This window comes from Crassostrea angulata, chromosome 6 (genome assembly GCF_025612915.1).
Source record: "Crassostrea angulata isolate pt1a10 chromosome 6, ASM2561291v2, whole genome shotgun sequence".
NCBI classification, from domain to species: Eukaryota; Metazoa; Mollusca; class Bivalvia; order Ostreida; family Ostreidae; genus Magallana; species Magallana angulata.
This window is the reverse complement of record NC_069116.1, coordinates 19,947,241-19,960,792: the sequence shown is the minus strand read 5'-3', so window position 1 is coordinate 19,960,792 and position 13,552 is coordinate 19,947,241. Positions and strand designations below refer to the sequence as shown.

The 13,552-nt window shown below is 34.2% G+C and overlaps 2 protein-coding genes across 3 annotated transcripts; one reads left to right on the top strand and one right to left on the bottom strand.

The window, feature by feature from the left end:
- Window positions 1-2,403: 2,403 nt before the first annotated feature.
- Window positions 2,404-6,916, bottom strand: LOC128187393 (piggyBac transposable element-derived protein 4-like). The gene is made up of 5 exons (XM_052857841.1): window positions 6,091-6,916; window positions 4,190-4,388; window positions 3,758-4,041; window positions 3,459-3,640; window positions 2,404-2,714 (listed from the first exon to the last, which is right to left on the bottom strand). The coding sequence occupies exons 1-5, from the start codon at window positions 6,729-6,731 to the stop codon at window positions 2,404-2,406; spliced, it is 1,617 nt and encodes a 538-aa protein (XP_052713801.1). The 5' UTR covers window positions 6,732-6,916.
- A 969-nt stretch (window positions 6,917-7,885) lies between these two features.
- LOC128186710 (uncharacterized) lies at window positions 7,886-12,381 on the top strand. 2 transcript variants are annotated; one of them, XM_052856567.1, is made up of 4 exons: window positions 7,886-8,042; window positions 11,178-11,362; window positions 11,477-11,605; window positions 11,790-12,381. In XM_052856567.1, exons 1-4 carry the CDS (start codon window positions 7,928-7,930, stop codon window positions 11,805-11,807), a joined length of 447 nt encoding a protein of 148 aa, XP_052712527.1. In that variant the 5' UTR covers window positions 7,886-7,927; the 3' UTR covers window positions 11,808-12,381. The 2 variants fall into 2 exon arrangements, with proteins under 2 accessions (XP_052712527.1, XP_052712526.1); XM_052856566.1 differs by having other exon boundaries at window positions 7,887-8,042; window positions 11,787-12,381.
- The last annotated feature ends 1,171 nt before the right edge of the window (window positions 12,382-13,552 follow it).

Sequence of the window (13,552 nt, the reverse complement as noted above, 5' to 3'; positions counted from 1 at the left end):
TTTTGTCCGGTAATTATGTACGGAAACGTTTAACCGCTTCTTATTGTTGCGTTAGAACGCGATATATTCACATAAATATATTGTCATATATGATTATTTTAAAGTTCAGCCATTTAATTATGGCAATAAAATTTATCTATTGACACCATTTCGACATGTTTTTGACGTTTTAAGTATTTTAATCTGTTAAAGTCGAATTCCACAATTTTGCGCTAAAATAATGCGCATTAACTATGCCGCCAAAATTAAATGTTGCAGAATTTATTGCAACATAATTGTATTTTGCGAATTCACCTAGGCGACTTATCTAAGTCAGAGAGGAATTTTCACTAAAATTTGACCGACTAGAATAATTAGTTTGCCGATAGAATGTTATGATATGTAGAAGAGATGTTAAACTGGGGTTAAAACTCTGGTTAAGACCATATATACAGACTGAAATTAACTTATTTGAGTTAAAGAACAGCATTTTTTGCTTCAGGTACTATTCATTTAACATTTCAAAAACTGCATTCTTTGTGATTTCTTATAACCTTTTTCGTTGCCATCAAATAATCTAAGCTATTATGGTTCCCAACCCAAAGGTTTTGTCTTTTTTTTTACTTTTAAATTAAACTTTAAGAAATATATAGAGCATTCGGAAATGCACATTTCTCTCAGTAATTTTATATTGAATCTTTCAAAAACACCTGGAATTATGTAGAATCATCATTAATTGGGTATAGATAAAGCTATTCATGTATTTATACATATATTATTTGAAACCTAAAAAAATCTACAAAAAGTTTCTTCATTTTGTATTAAAAAATTTAGTTTAACTAAAATCATGTATTGATTAAAGTATATACTGAAATAAAAAGAAATCTGATCTGTTTAAATCTTGGTAGTATTATATTTGTTTTATTTTTGCATTCGTTTATTTACAATTTCAAGCTGTTGTTTTTTATTATTATTATTAAAGAATGTGCTACGCCCCTGTCTCTCACGTTTATGGAGCTTTGCAGTTAGCTATTACATGTTTACAGCTTTACATTATTGGCATTAATTGGATTAAATTGTTTCTAAAACTTACGACGACAAACTTAAGCTGACATTCCTTGTAAACAGACAAGAAGTCATCAAAATATGGACGCGAAAGTTCCACTACAATTTCAACATTTTCAATATAAAAGATAGCGAGCAAATTTCTGCGCATTTATATAAATGCGACAAATTTATAACGCAAAATAATATTTTGACATAAAGTCAACAAAGCGTGAAATGAGCGGTTAAATTATCCAAAATATATCCACTTGTATATTTTTCTTTGTACAAGTCGACATAATTTTGACAATATATACAAATAATTTAATTCTGGTTGTAACGCGGCATTTGATTGGATAGAAAAATTAAGTTAAATTTGTATAACCTGGTTTGCACGTCACAAGACACGTCACAATGCACTAACGTCAAAAACGTACTAATCCGCTTGACGTTACGTTTGAATTTTGAACAGATCAATATCATTTCTAAAAGTAAACGGACTCAATTTGTACAGCAAATTACAGAAAATTAAATTATAAGAAATGAACTCAATGTCTACCCAAGTTATACGAGTATAACCTGGGTTGGGGCAATTTACGCTTTTTTTATAATCCGCTTCGCGGATTATAAAGCGTAAATTGCCCCAACCCAGGTTATACTCGTATAACTTGGGTAGACATTGAGTTCATTTCTTAATTAATAGGAAGATTACACTAATTTTAATTTGCCATTTAGAGGCAACAAAACATCAAAAGGCGGTTATACGTAACTTTTCACTTCATTCCTCGCGATCGGCCCTGTGTAGAAGAAAATTTCCTTCCCAAGGAGAGTGTTCGCGCAATTTTGACATATAACCATTTGCTGAGAGATACTATTGTCTCCAGGTCCCCCAGCTCTGATATGGTTTGTTGAATAAATATTTTGAGAATGCTATGCTGTCAAAAGCTTAAAAGTGTTAAGATCGGCGCATAGAATATGAACATGCAAGTAAATGTGTGTTTGGGTATTTTTTTCACATATCACAACAACTTGAATTCCAACTTTGTTGAGCATTAGAGGCATTTAGTAAAAAAAGATTAAAATAGGAAAATTGTTATCTCAAGTCGTGACCCCTCCCCCTTTTAAGGAGGTTGGGTGGTCAACCAATTATTCATCAAACCTACCTTGTATATAGATATAAGCGTTGGCCATTGAATGCGTTTGAAGGCAGTTTAAAATTTAAAAAGTTTATCTCAAAGAATACCTATACAGCGAACTACCTTTCAACGCCGATAGTCAGTAACGTATGTAACGTCATCTTGCCATACAGTGACGTCAACGTTAAGTAATGCGGTAAAACGCGACGTCGAGTTGCAACGTAAAAAGTCGCACCTACTTATTTCATAAACATATTATGCACACCAACACCTCACAGTCTTGACACCACCACTGGATGCGTGTTTTCTTGAAGCGGTCATTTCCAGCACACACCACGCACTTCTTCCTTTTCCCTTCTGGAATGACGGACGGGAAATGCCTCTCGGTGAGCCTCGCCAAGGTTCTGTGCTGAACAGGCACCACTCTCATCTGTCTGTTTCTGCTACCCTGCCTGTATCCCCCTATCAATTCCCGGCATAGTTGCTGATGGAATTTTAGATGGTTCAATTTTTGCTGAACCAGGAAAGTGTCGCGGTAGCAAATAAATGCGTTAACTGAAAAAAAATTATGAAATGTTTATGGTTGTATGAGATACCTCTATATTGTGACATACTTTCTATCGAAATAAACAATAAAATCAAGTAAAATTATTTTTTCCCCTCAAAATCATTAGCTAACAGTGTAGCGCAATGGGTCAGTGGCCCGTTTCACAAAGCATACTTAGGACTAAGTTATATATTAGGAAAGAACTTTTTCCTAAGTTCAGTACTTATCCGTTTCACTATTCCAGTCTCACCTTATGAAATTACTAAGTTATGTATTAACTTTAAGACAGGTAAACCGATGTCTTAGGAACATGGCGACTGTTTATATATAATGAAATGAATTACATGCATATTAAAGTTGAACAAAAATACAAGAAGAAACGAATTATTAGGACTTGTTCACTTAAATTCTTAACTGAAAACTTTAGAAATATCAAAATATACATATATTTCTTCAATTAATTTCTTTTGTGTATACTTTTAATTTTAACATTTTTTTTAAGATTATCTGGTCGCACGCGCAGATGGTTAGTGGGTATTGTTAAAGCTAGTGCACTGACGATAATCTTAGGAAAGCTTTGTGAAACGGGCCCCAGAGCTCGAACTATGAATCTGTAGAAGTCATGAGTTCGAATCATGATGGGTTTTTTTACAATTACCTTCATTTCTGAATCTTAAATAAGTTAACCTATATGTGTACCATCAACACTAAAACAGTTTAATTTTTAATGAAAACATGAAATCATACAATACCCGCTGCTGTGACAAGACTGTGAAAGAGGAGCTTTCTCCACATTTTTAGACTTTTGAACTCGGGTTCAAACTGTAGAATTAATTGGTCCCCCAGATCGACTCCTCCCATTGTGTGGTTGTATTTTTCAACAACTGCTGGTATAGAGATGTCTCGTCCTTTGCCATTTGTTGTCTGTACAAATCTGTTGCAAATAATATTTTTCACTAGAATTATATATATTGCAGAGAAAGGGGAGGGGGCGTATTTATTCGTCAAACGACGGCGTGGTGAATCGAATCTAAATACAACATGTACGTACCGTGGGGAACCGGTTGTAGTCAGAAATGAAACTACTCTTCTGTCTGCCCAAAGAATTGCCATGACTCCACCCCGTGTTTTCACGCGAATCTCTCCTTTCTGAATTGGTGTGGTTTTGAAACTGGAAGGCATCCCCTTTCGAGTTTTTATGACCGTGCCGGTACTGTGAGTCCCCTTATCCAGAAGGTCGTAGACGAGAGCAGGGCTTGTGAAAAAGCTGTCGTAAGTGACGTGGTGATCCTGGTAAAAGTGAGGTTCCATCAGATCCATCACTGCCTGATAACCCTAGGGAAAATTCCTTATTACCATTAGCAGGGTGCGTTTCATATCATTTCTGGGATTAAGATTAGCTACAAATACTTGTGCATTATATTGAAATAATTAAGATATAACCAACATGTTTAACAAAAGCGCGCATTAAAGGACAACATACTTGTCCATTCGGACTACGGCGTTCATTCCTTCTTCCTTTGTAAATATTGATGTGGTGCGTGTACCCGGTGATGGAGTCTGACAACACCCAGAGCTTTATACCCCATCGGTGGGCCTTCTTGTTGGAAATATACTGCTTTAACTGATGCCTGCCCTTAAAGCCAACCATGCGTTCGTCTACACAGACATCTTGATTTAGACTTGAAAGAACATAATTAAATCAGGAAATATTAACAAAAAAGTGACCAAGGCTTAACTAGTATTGACTATACATATTAATTTCTGACAATTATCCAAAGCATGAGACATTGTTTTTTTTATTACTTTGTAATTCATTGCACGTGTACGAAGTACATGTGTTTGCAGTGTAGTATTCAAGAAGTTTTTTTCATCAATTTAAATGATGATAAAATAATTATAAAAGCAGCAACATTTTGCTCGGGGAAGTATTTTTAAGCGAGCGCTCTGAGAGTTTTCTTGGGGGGGGGGGGGGGGTTGTTGTTGTTTTTTAATGAGTTGGAATAAACAACATATCGCTGGGTTTAAGCATTTGATAAAATAGAAATGGGAATACTTTTTTCTCGTTTACACATATTTTTAATTTCCAAAGGTCTTGTCTTTATTGAAGTTTAAAGTATGTGTGTTGTATTTGACAAAACCCATGCCTGCATGATACGCGAAATACATATGAGAAACTCGGGGATAATTGGAATTTTATTAATCTAACTAAATAATTTATATACATGTATCAAATTTTAACGGCTTATGAGGTTTTTTTTTTAAATTTAGTTATTAGCGAGAGCATTAAAAAAATATGTGCCGAAATCCCCATTGGTCAGTTTGCTGCGTGCACTTGCTTTTGTAAGCGCCCGATAAAAATTTACATCTGACAAGAACAATGCCATGTTACAACGCTCTTTTAAAAATGTTGCACTTTGAATTAATATAATTGTAATCGACATTTTGGTATACTATAGTTTTGTGAATTTCTTGTAGTATAATTGGATGCATTAGCACGTTTATTTAGGAAAATGTCCATTACACAATCGGGTAAAAGGTTTCTATCAATGTTATACATGGTTTTCAGCCTGGAAATTTTCTTTTTACTATCGTTTCCCACCCTGTTTCGAAATAAAGAGATTCTCTAGACGCAAAAATAGATAATCCTGTGACAATCTTGCTGCATTGTATTTGTTCTAACTTTGACTTCCTAATAAGTTTAAATTTGAGTTTTTTCTGTAATTCCAATGTCTTTTGTGCATTTGCTAAAATTGTTCAGGGTTTGGTCGAATTGATTGAATTTTTTATAACAATGAATAATTGTTTTAACCTTGTTTAGTTCAATAGGATAAACTTAAATAGCTCAATGGGGTATATTCAAATAGATCAATGGGATATATTTAAAAAAGAACCAAATTCATTCTAAGCTAACTTGATAAACAGTTTCTTGATTCTTTTCTCATAAGCTTACACAGTTTTACACATAAAGAACTACTCGGGAGGTTTGAAATACCCATAAAGTGCAGGGGGGGGGGGGGGGTTAAATCTTGTTTAAGCTGTTCAAGAATTTGAAAATAACTATGAACTTTGTTTCAAATTTACTTTAAAATTCATAAAGAATATCTGACTGCAATTATTGTGATTTATATAAACAGATATGTGCAATTGCAAATATATTTACATATAAACATATAAAAGTAAATGATACATGTAGTAACAAACTGATATTTTTACTATAAAAGTGCGTGTAATATATACGCGTAAAATTACCCTTACCGAAAACTTTCATAAATATTATCGCTTTCACGCTGAATTTAGCATTACCGGTACATTCAATATTCTAATAAGTTATCAATTTATTGATTGTGTGATCTGAGTTTCATTTATAAGTGTACAATTTACCTGTAGTTTTTACCAAATGTCTCATATAGTATGTTGATGACAGGTGATATCTTGTGTAGGGGATCATATCCCTCTTCGCCGGGCTCTGGAACATCTAAATTGTCACTGCAATGCAGAAACTGCAGGATGGCCTGGAAACGATTTCTTGACATAATTTTCCCAAAGTTTGGCGTTTCAAAAGACCACGCACGGGGGTTCGATTCCCAGTACGATTCAAATGACGGCTTTTTCACAATCCCCATGCTCAACACTATTCCAATAAATGCAAGCATTTCGTCAGATGTCACAGGAACCCAGTTGCGAAATCGTGAATGTGGCCCCAATATTCTTGGAGGTCTGCTTTTTTGGGCGATTTTCTGGTCCGCATAACGATTTGTTTCTCTTACTAGAATATCTATTATATCATTATCATCATCGGCATGCAAGAATTTCACAAAAAAATCCAGAATTGCCATACCAGGACCAAAGTTGACGGGCCCAGCATTTTCTGTAAAATCTGGCTCCGGCAGCTGGAATGTCTGGGGGTCAACTACACTAAACCATGGGCCTCTGAAAAAGGCAGCTTCTTCTTCACTTTCTAAGTCGGAAACGTCTTCGTCGGATGCGTCAACGTCAGACCCAGAATCAGAATTGTTCGCCATTGAAAATTGTTAGCGCAATAAAATGACGTCATATTTTGACGTCAATTTAGGGTAAAATGACGTCAATTTTAGCTATATCATATATACAATTTATAATATAACACAAACCTTTTATTTACGATCTGTTTATTTGGAACTTTTCCACACGTTTATAACTTTTTCGGATAAATTCTAGATAAGTATAAAAACCGACATTTACGTCGCTTTGGCATAACGACAAGTGACGACATTTTTGTCCCTTTGGCGTTGAAAGGGTTAATAGGGGTTTACTCCAGAAAAGTTTCTACGTAATGTTTTCTGACCTTTGTCCAACCTATTAAACGCTTCAATGTAGTTTGCTGTATTTTTACGCAGACAATTGGTTCAAAGTAGTTGTTTGAACACGTGCACAGGAAAATATTCAGATAGTATTGATAAATTAAGTTTAATGAAGTCATATCTAAGCGGATTATGATATAAATAGGACCTCCTTATTCAATGCATCGTTGTCCTGAGAGTGAGAAAACATCGTTGGATATATAGTCTCACTAGATATTCACTTCCGTCCCCGATCCCATTCTTGAATATTTTCACCCGAAAAATATGCCGATTTATCTTATATGACCTTGTCTTTGTTATACTTGTTTGTGCAAAACGGGTTTATCACCAGTAACTTGTTAAAAATGGGAAATGTTTAGCTGATGCCTCTTGTTTCCCAAGTTAATATGTTTTTTTAATGATATGTAGTTCATTTTCAAAAAAAACAAAAACAAAAACAAAAGAAACCCAACAACTTCTACTGGAATGACTTGAAGATTGTTCGTGCAAACATTACGACAATCTTATGACAACTTATTAATAATGTTAAAAATAACACATGGCCATGAAATCAATATCTTTAAAAGATAATATTAAAATGTTCGTGTAAGACGTGTGCATCAACTATAACCGAAGTCTGATTTTTAAAGATAGAAAAATATTTTCAAGTAGTTCCCGGAATAGACATACTTATAACAGACAATGTCATTAGTTTTGCCTCATTAAAAAAAACATAGATATTTATTTCTGCAGTCAAACGGCACCCATGTTTGTTGCCGATTATATAATTTGACAGCATTGATGTGTGGCCCCTCCACGTGTAATCCCGAAAATACCGCGGGTCTTGTGACTCGCGTTTTGCAACCAAGGCCAAACGGGGCCTATATACTCACTGATGGATGGCCCTCGGACAGTTTGATAATCAGTTAGTTTACAACATGACCGAGGTAGCGAGAAGAGACTTGGGTGTGGGGCCGGGTGGGGTGCGGAACGTGGCAGTCTGGGCTAGTTACAGTGAGTATAACCAACTGTTAATTACGTACCTTACCTAACACTTTTTTTTATTTGCATGTTTTCAAATACAAACATACGAAATCTCCATCAATATAATGTATACTTTTAACACTTAATTCTTTTGTTTTGTATCATGTTTCACATTGTATTTATATATCATCTATATTTTGTTTTATGCGAGTAAAACTGAATGAAAGGGATTTTACGTTTACCGTGTATATGCACCAGTTATGGGAATATTTAAAAGTAAGCTGATAATTGTAAAGGTTAATAACAACCATTAACACTTTTAGACCTTTCTTTTTCATTATACTGTAACCTGTTCATTGATATATCAGTGTTTGAACGAATTCGTAAATTAAATTTACAAATGCTGGGGGGGGGGGGGGGGGGGGGGGGGGGGGGGTTAGCAGGTTATCCTGTATACATCAACTTTCTACATCTTCCATGATGTACATAGTTAATATATAGATAATTTCTATACTCTTTTTTGAAAATCCAATCGTTCATACAGTCACTGACAAAAAGGAATCACAACCGCTAGCCTTCGGTTTGTGATTCTATATTAACATTTGCAAATATATTGTACATTTATTGCATGATTGTAAGGGAGATATATGAAGATTCATTCCCCCAATGAAAATCATATTTCCACAGGGCAACTTCATAAATTGTTTATTATACCGAACGACAGGGGTAATTCATAATACGTCGGGTTTTAATCTTTTTTTCGAATATTGTAAAGCAATAACGGAATATGACGATGACAGGGAAATATGAAGTTTTATTGCCCTGACAGGTGATTGTCTTGAACCAATCAGATAACGCGTAAGGTAAAATTATTATAATGAGGTATAATAGTTACTAATGTGACCCTACCGAATAGCATAAACTTTCATTTCTGTGTGAACCTTTTGATGGGTCAAAAGGTCATATTTATGAAGCGAACAACCCGTATTTATATTCCAGTAAAAGTAAAAAAGTGACTTTTATTACGTTTTTTTTTTTGCCGTATTAAATGCAACGGAAAGCAGGAGGCACAAATGACTAGCGGAAGACTTTTTGGTTGTTCCTTCTGGAAACATTATGTAAATTTCTAACTGTTTATTTATTTATTTATTTTTTTTTTTTTTGCACACTTTTGATATTAACAATGAAATACTTTCTTTGGTAGTTTATGCACCCTATTCATTGATTCGCCAGCGAATAAATCGACAATACTATTTCAGTTGCATATAAATATACGAGGCACGAGTCGGCCGAGGTGTGCCGGCGGACCTTTTTTTAATATGAAAAAAATGTTTATTCCTTCTATATATAAGCAACTTGTAAGGGTGACAATAACGATAATAAATTATATAACACTGTGCCGGATAATTATGCCAGTGCCAAGGTGGCATTTTTGCACCCGCTTGAGTTGCAGTTTCGGAGAAATCAGTATATATATACCAATTGATAGACCATTGTATAGAAAGGAAATAACCACTTTTGTTTTAGTGCATTTCACATGACAGGTGAGATATTTAACTTTAAAAATTATAGGAATGATAATTCTCATAGGAGAAATGATTCTCCAACAGAAAATATTGACAACCCCATAGGCATTATATTTTCTATAATAAAATGGTATTTCCTTTAGGAATTTGATTCTGACAGGTAGTTATCCTATAGGAAATTAAGATTTCTTACCGGATTTTATAAAATCCTATCGGAATGGAAATTCATATAGGAGTTCTTGAATTCCGATAGGAGATTTCAAATTTTCTATAGGAATATTGTTTATCCTCCGGGAAAAATTATTCTCGTGTAGGAATTTATTTTTGAAAGGTAAATATCTCACCTGACAGGTTAGATACAATGATAAAAAAGGTGGTTGCAAACTCTTTAATCAATGGTCTATCATATGGCATATTTAAAGGTTTCTTATATGCAGCTTAGACGGGTGCAAAAATGCCACCCTGCACTGGCATAATTATCCGGCACAGTTGTTAATATATATACTTTGTGTGGTTAAGTAAATATAAACTCAGAGAGAAGTAAATTAATCCAAGTAAATGCTTTATGCTTGCTTCCTTCATAGAACACCTGAACTACGCGTTAAAAAAATAGGTTCAGTGTAAAAAAAGAAAAAAAAGAAAACAACAACAACAAAAAACAAAAAACAAAAACAAAAAACGCATCGTAGTTCGCGATAGAAAAATGTCTACTAAGGAAACTTTGTAGGACTTGAATATAAAAAAAATCTTCAATTTGGGAAATTTTGAAGGAATGCCAATAGGAAGTTTTTGTTTAAGTACACAATAGAGCACACGTGACCTATATAAAATAAATGCAAAACCGTCATAACCTAATATAAAATAAATGCAAAACCGTAAGCTTACTAGTGGAGAATGTAGTATAGGGAGTCTCATTTATTTTTTTATGGAAAGGGGGGGGGGGCTGACCTTCGTTTAAAATTAGACTAACCAAATTGCACTCAATAATCCGAATTCAATAGCTTGGGTTTTTTGTTGACTTATATTTTGAGGTGTGTTTAACGTCGGGGTTTTGATTGGTTGGTTTTGGAACCAACCTTCACCTTGGATGTAGTAGAAAATGAACTAGTTTTGTGCAGTTGACAACAGGTAGGCATGTTTTTCCATTTGTTTCAAAGAAAATCTTTCACAAACTTGAAAAAATGCATATATGTATATATATACTTCGTATATTTATGTACAAAAAGGAAAAGTTCCTTTATAGAGGAAACTCCAATCAAATGGAAAGTTTCCTGTGTGTCTTTGGTATAGATAATATTTTTCTGACGATATCATTACAATACAAACAATATTGATATCATTTTTGATTGGTTATTGAACGTAGCAAAATCTTCGTACTGGCTTCGGGGACATAAATATAATGACTTCAATCCAACAACCGAACAACCGAGCCCCTGTGTATTATCACTATATCTCTTCATATCTAAATCTCAAAACCGGATGAGCCGTTTATCAGACCCAAACAAAAGATACTGTGTACTAAAACAGCCCACAATGCGGTAAGGTTTCCTTGTGGGCTTGTTAGTACTTTCCAGTCTGCATAAACTCAGGAGGATCCTAGGTGAGTGGAAATTAATCTGAGCTGGTTTTCTTTCCCTAGATTCTAATTCTATGGCTGTAGCGGCAGTGGTCAGTCCAAGTGCCCACTTGCAGACCACAGTAACACACCGGTCCCCCCGGGTCCCAGAGTTCTCCAAGGACGAAGTGGCGGATCACTGCGAGATCCACTCCTGTTGGATCATCGTCTGCGATAAAGTGTACGATGTTACGAATTTCACACGAGAGGTATAAAAATTATTGATGAAGTTTTTAAAATAAATGAAAAGAATCATGATTATCTTTACTTTTATGCAATATTACCCTATTATCGTGAATAAACATGGCATGATTTGGATGCAGCATCCTGGGGGTTTGGATGTAATCATGGAGTATGGGGGGAGAGACGCTACGGTAGCGTTCATGGACAAGGGCCACAGCAACGACGCGTGGATAGTACTGTCCGACTACTACATCGGGGAATTAGTCAAAGTAAGTGACAATGCATTGACTGGGAATCGGCCAAGATGTTCATTCTCTAATGTTGGAAAACGCGTAATCTTTGAATTTTTATACCCACATCAAATTGTTTCCAAACTGGTTAATTCGTAAATATCAATCAGTTTTGATTGATAAATTTCAGTTGAATATATAACATTTTGTCTTTACTCAGAAGGACAGGATTAACAAGTGACATGTTTGTACTACGCCTTGACGCCCATTATTCAGGACTAATTTCGTTTTGGAGTCATGAAGAAAATACGTATATACATGCATATACACCTCCAGCGCTCTATACATTTATAAATTGTAACTTTTCTATCTTTTAAATTTTAAACTAGTATTTATATGCTTTAGAGATGACTGCACATCCTGATGTATATATTAGCATACATGTATATTTGAGAACTTTTATTTTTGCTTTTTTTTATGGAATGAAATTTGCATTAATTGTTGATTAATGGACCTATGTACAGCACCTAATTTACAATTCATTCAAACGTCTCATTTATATTCACATACACTACAAAAATATGTGTATTTAAACATGATAATGGCATGATGTGAAATCCGTTATATGAAGATTGTGTTACATAATTTATATTACCGGTAAATACCCTTTATTTTTTCTCGTTATTCAAGTTTGTTTTGTTGTTGTTATTTGAATTTTTTGTTAACTCTGTTTATATTGTATATACAATTCTATAATTCAACTTGTTTTTGCTTGTTTGTTGTTTTTTAATTATATAATAAAACTAAAAAATGAATTTAGCGTTGTTATATTATACAAGACAATCCATTGACTCTCATACTATAGTCTGTCCCAAGATATCCTGGATTCACATTTGGCTTAATTGCTTGATATTTATAAATACTTCAGGGTTCAAACGATGTTCATCCAAAAGTATGAAAAATTTCCATGATTTCTCAGTCGAAATTCCCCTGTTAGCTTATCAGGTTTCAATACAATGCTAAATAATGTTATTCCTACGGTGAATTTGTATTGCAGCAAGCCCGGATGATAGCGTTAAGAAATTGCGCAATGTATTCGGAGTGTATTCAGAATAGAAAAAAGATGTAAACATTCCCCATTATATATCTCCCTAAGGAATCTGTTATCGTTCGTTTGAATTTTTCAGAGTGAAAGATGATAATGTGTTAATGAAATTATCTTTGAAATTATCCCTTTCAACTATTTCATTGCACTTCTTTCACAGGTATGTGTATTTTTATTAAAAATCGTTCAAATGTGCTGCATAAATATTTTGGGACAGACTATAGTTAACTTTTAATGATACATTGAACATATTTGCATACATAAACACCATCTATATATCATAACTTATATAAGGATAGGAACACAATTCATGCCCCCCTGCATTCAGATATATTATTCACCCAAAAATTTATAGAAATGTATTTCGAAGGCAGCGCATTTGCCAGCACACTGCAAGAGAATTTCCAAAGAGACATCAAGCGACGTGGACAGATACCAGGCTTACATACTCATCTTTGTTTCAGAACGTTCTCCTCTAGTTTTATTTTCGCACATGCGCAAGACATAATTTGAAATAGATCATTCAATGACAGCACGAGATTTAGACAACAGATTGTTCATTTGGAGAAACGAATCATGAACACACAGCGTTTTGTTTGATTTTTTTTTTGGAATTAAAAAAAAAAATATTATTATCACTACCTGTTTTGCCCTTTTTTTTGGATAGAATGCCAGGTGAGGAACTACAATTTGATGCAAACGTAAACTCTGTAGGAACTGCGCACGTGCGAAGTAAGGCAACCTTTCTGTGCTAAGTGTTTCTTTAGGATATTTAAGCAATTTTCGCAAAACATCCTGTTTTACTTTCTGACTGAGTGTAGTTTGTTTGGTTTATTATTTTAAATTCATTTATATCATATAATATACGTATTGTGTAGTTA

What these genes read in the sequence shown, in the direction of transcription:
- LOC128187393 (XM_052857841.1), bottom strand. Translation starts at nt 6,731, where the DNA reads ATGGCGAACAATTCTGATTCTGGGTCTGACGTTGACGCATCCGACGAA. An exon ending in ACATTTGGTAAAAACTACAG is followed by an intron (nt 4,389 to 6,090) that starts GTAAATTGTACA and finishes TGTTCTTTCAAG; the next exon opens with TCTAAATCAAGATGTCTGTG. An exon ending in ACTACAACCGGTTCCCCACG is followed by an intron (nt 3,641 to 3,757) that starts GTACGTACATGT and finishes TATTTGCAACAG; the next exon opens with ATTTGTACAGACAACAAATG.
- LOC128186710 (XM_052856566.1), top strand. Translation starts at nt 7,928, where the DNA reads ATGGCCCTCGGACAGTTTGATAATCAGTTAGTTTACAACATGACCGAG. An exon ending in GGCAGTCTGGGCTAGTTACA is followed by an intron (nt 8,043 to 11,177) that starts GTGAGTATAACC and finishes TTCTTTCCCTAG; the next exon opens with ATTCTAATTCTATGGCTGTA. An exon ending in TTACGAATTTCACACGAGAG is followed by an intron (nt 11,363 to 11,476) that starts GTATAAAAATTA and finishes ATTTGGATGCAG; the next exon opens with CATCCTGGGGGTTTGGATGT.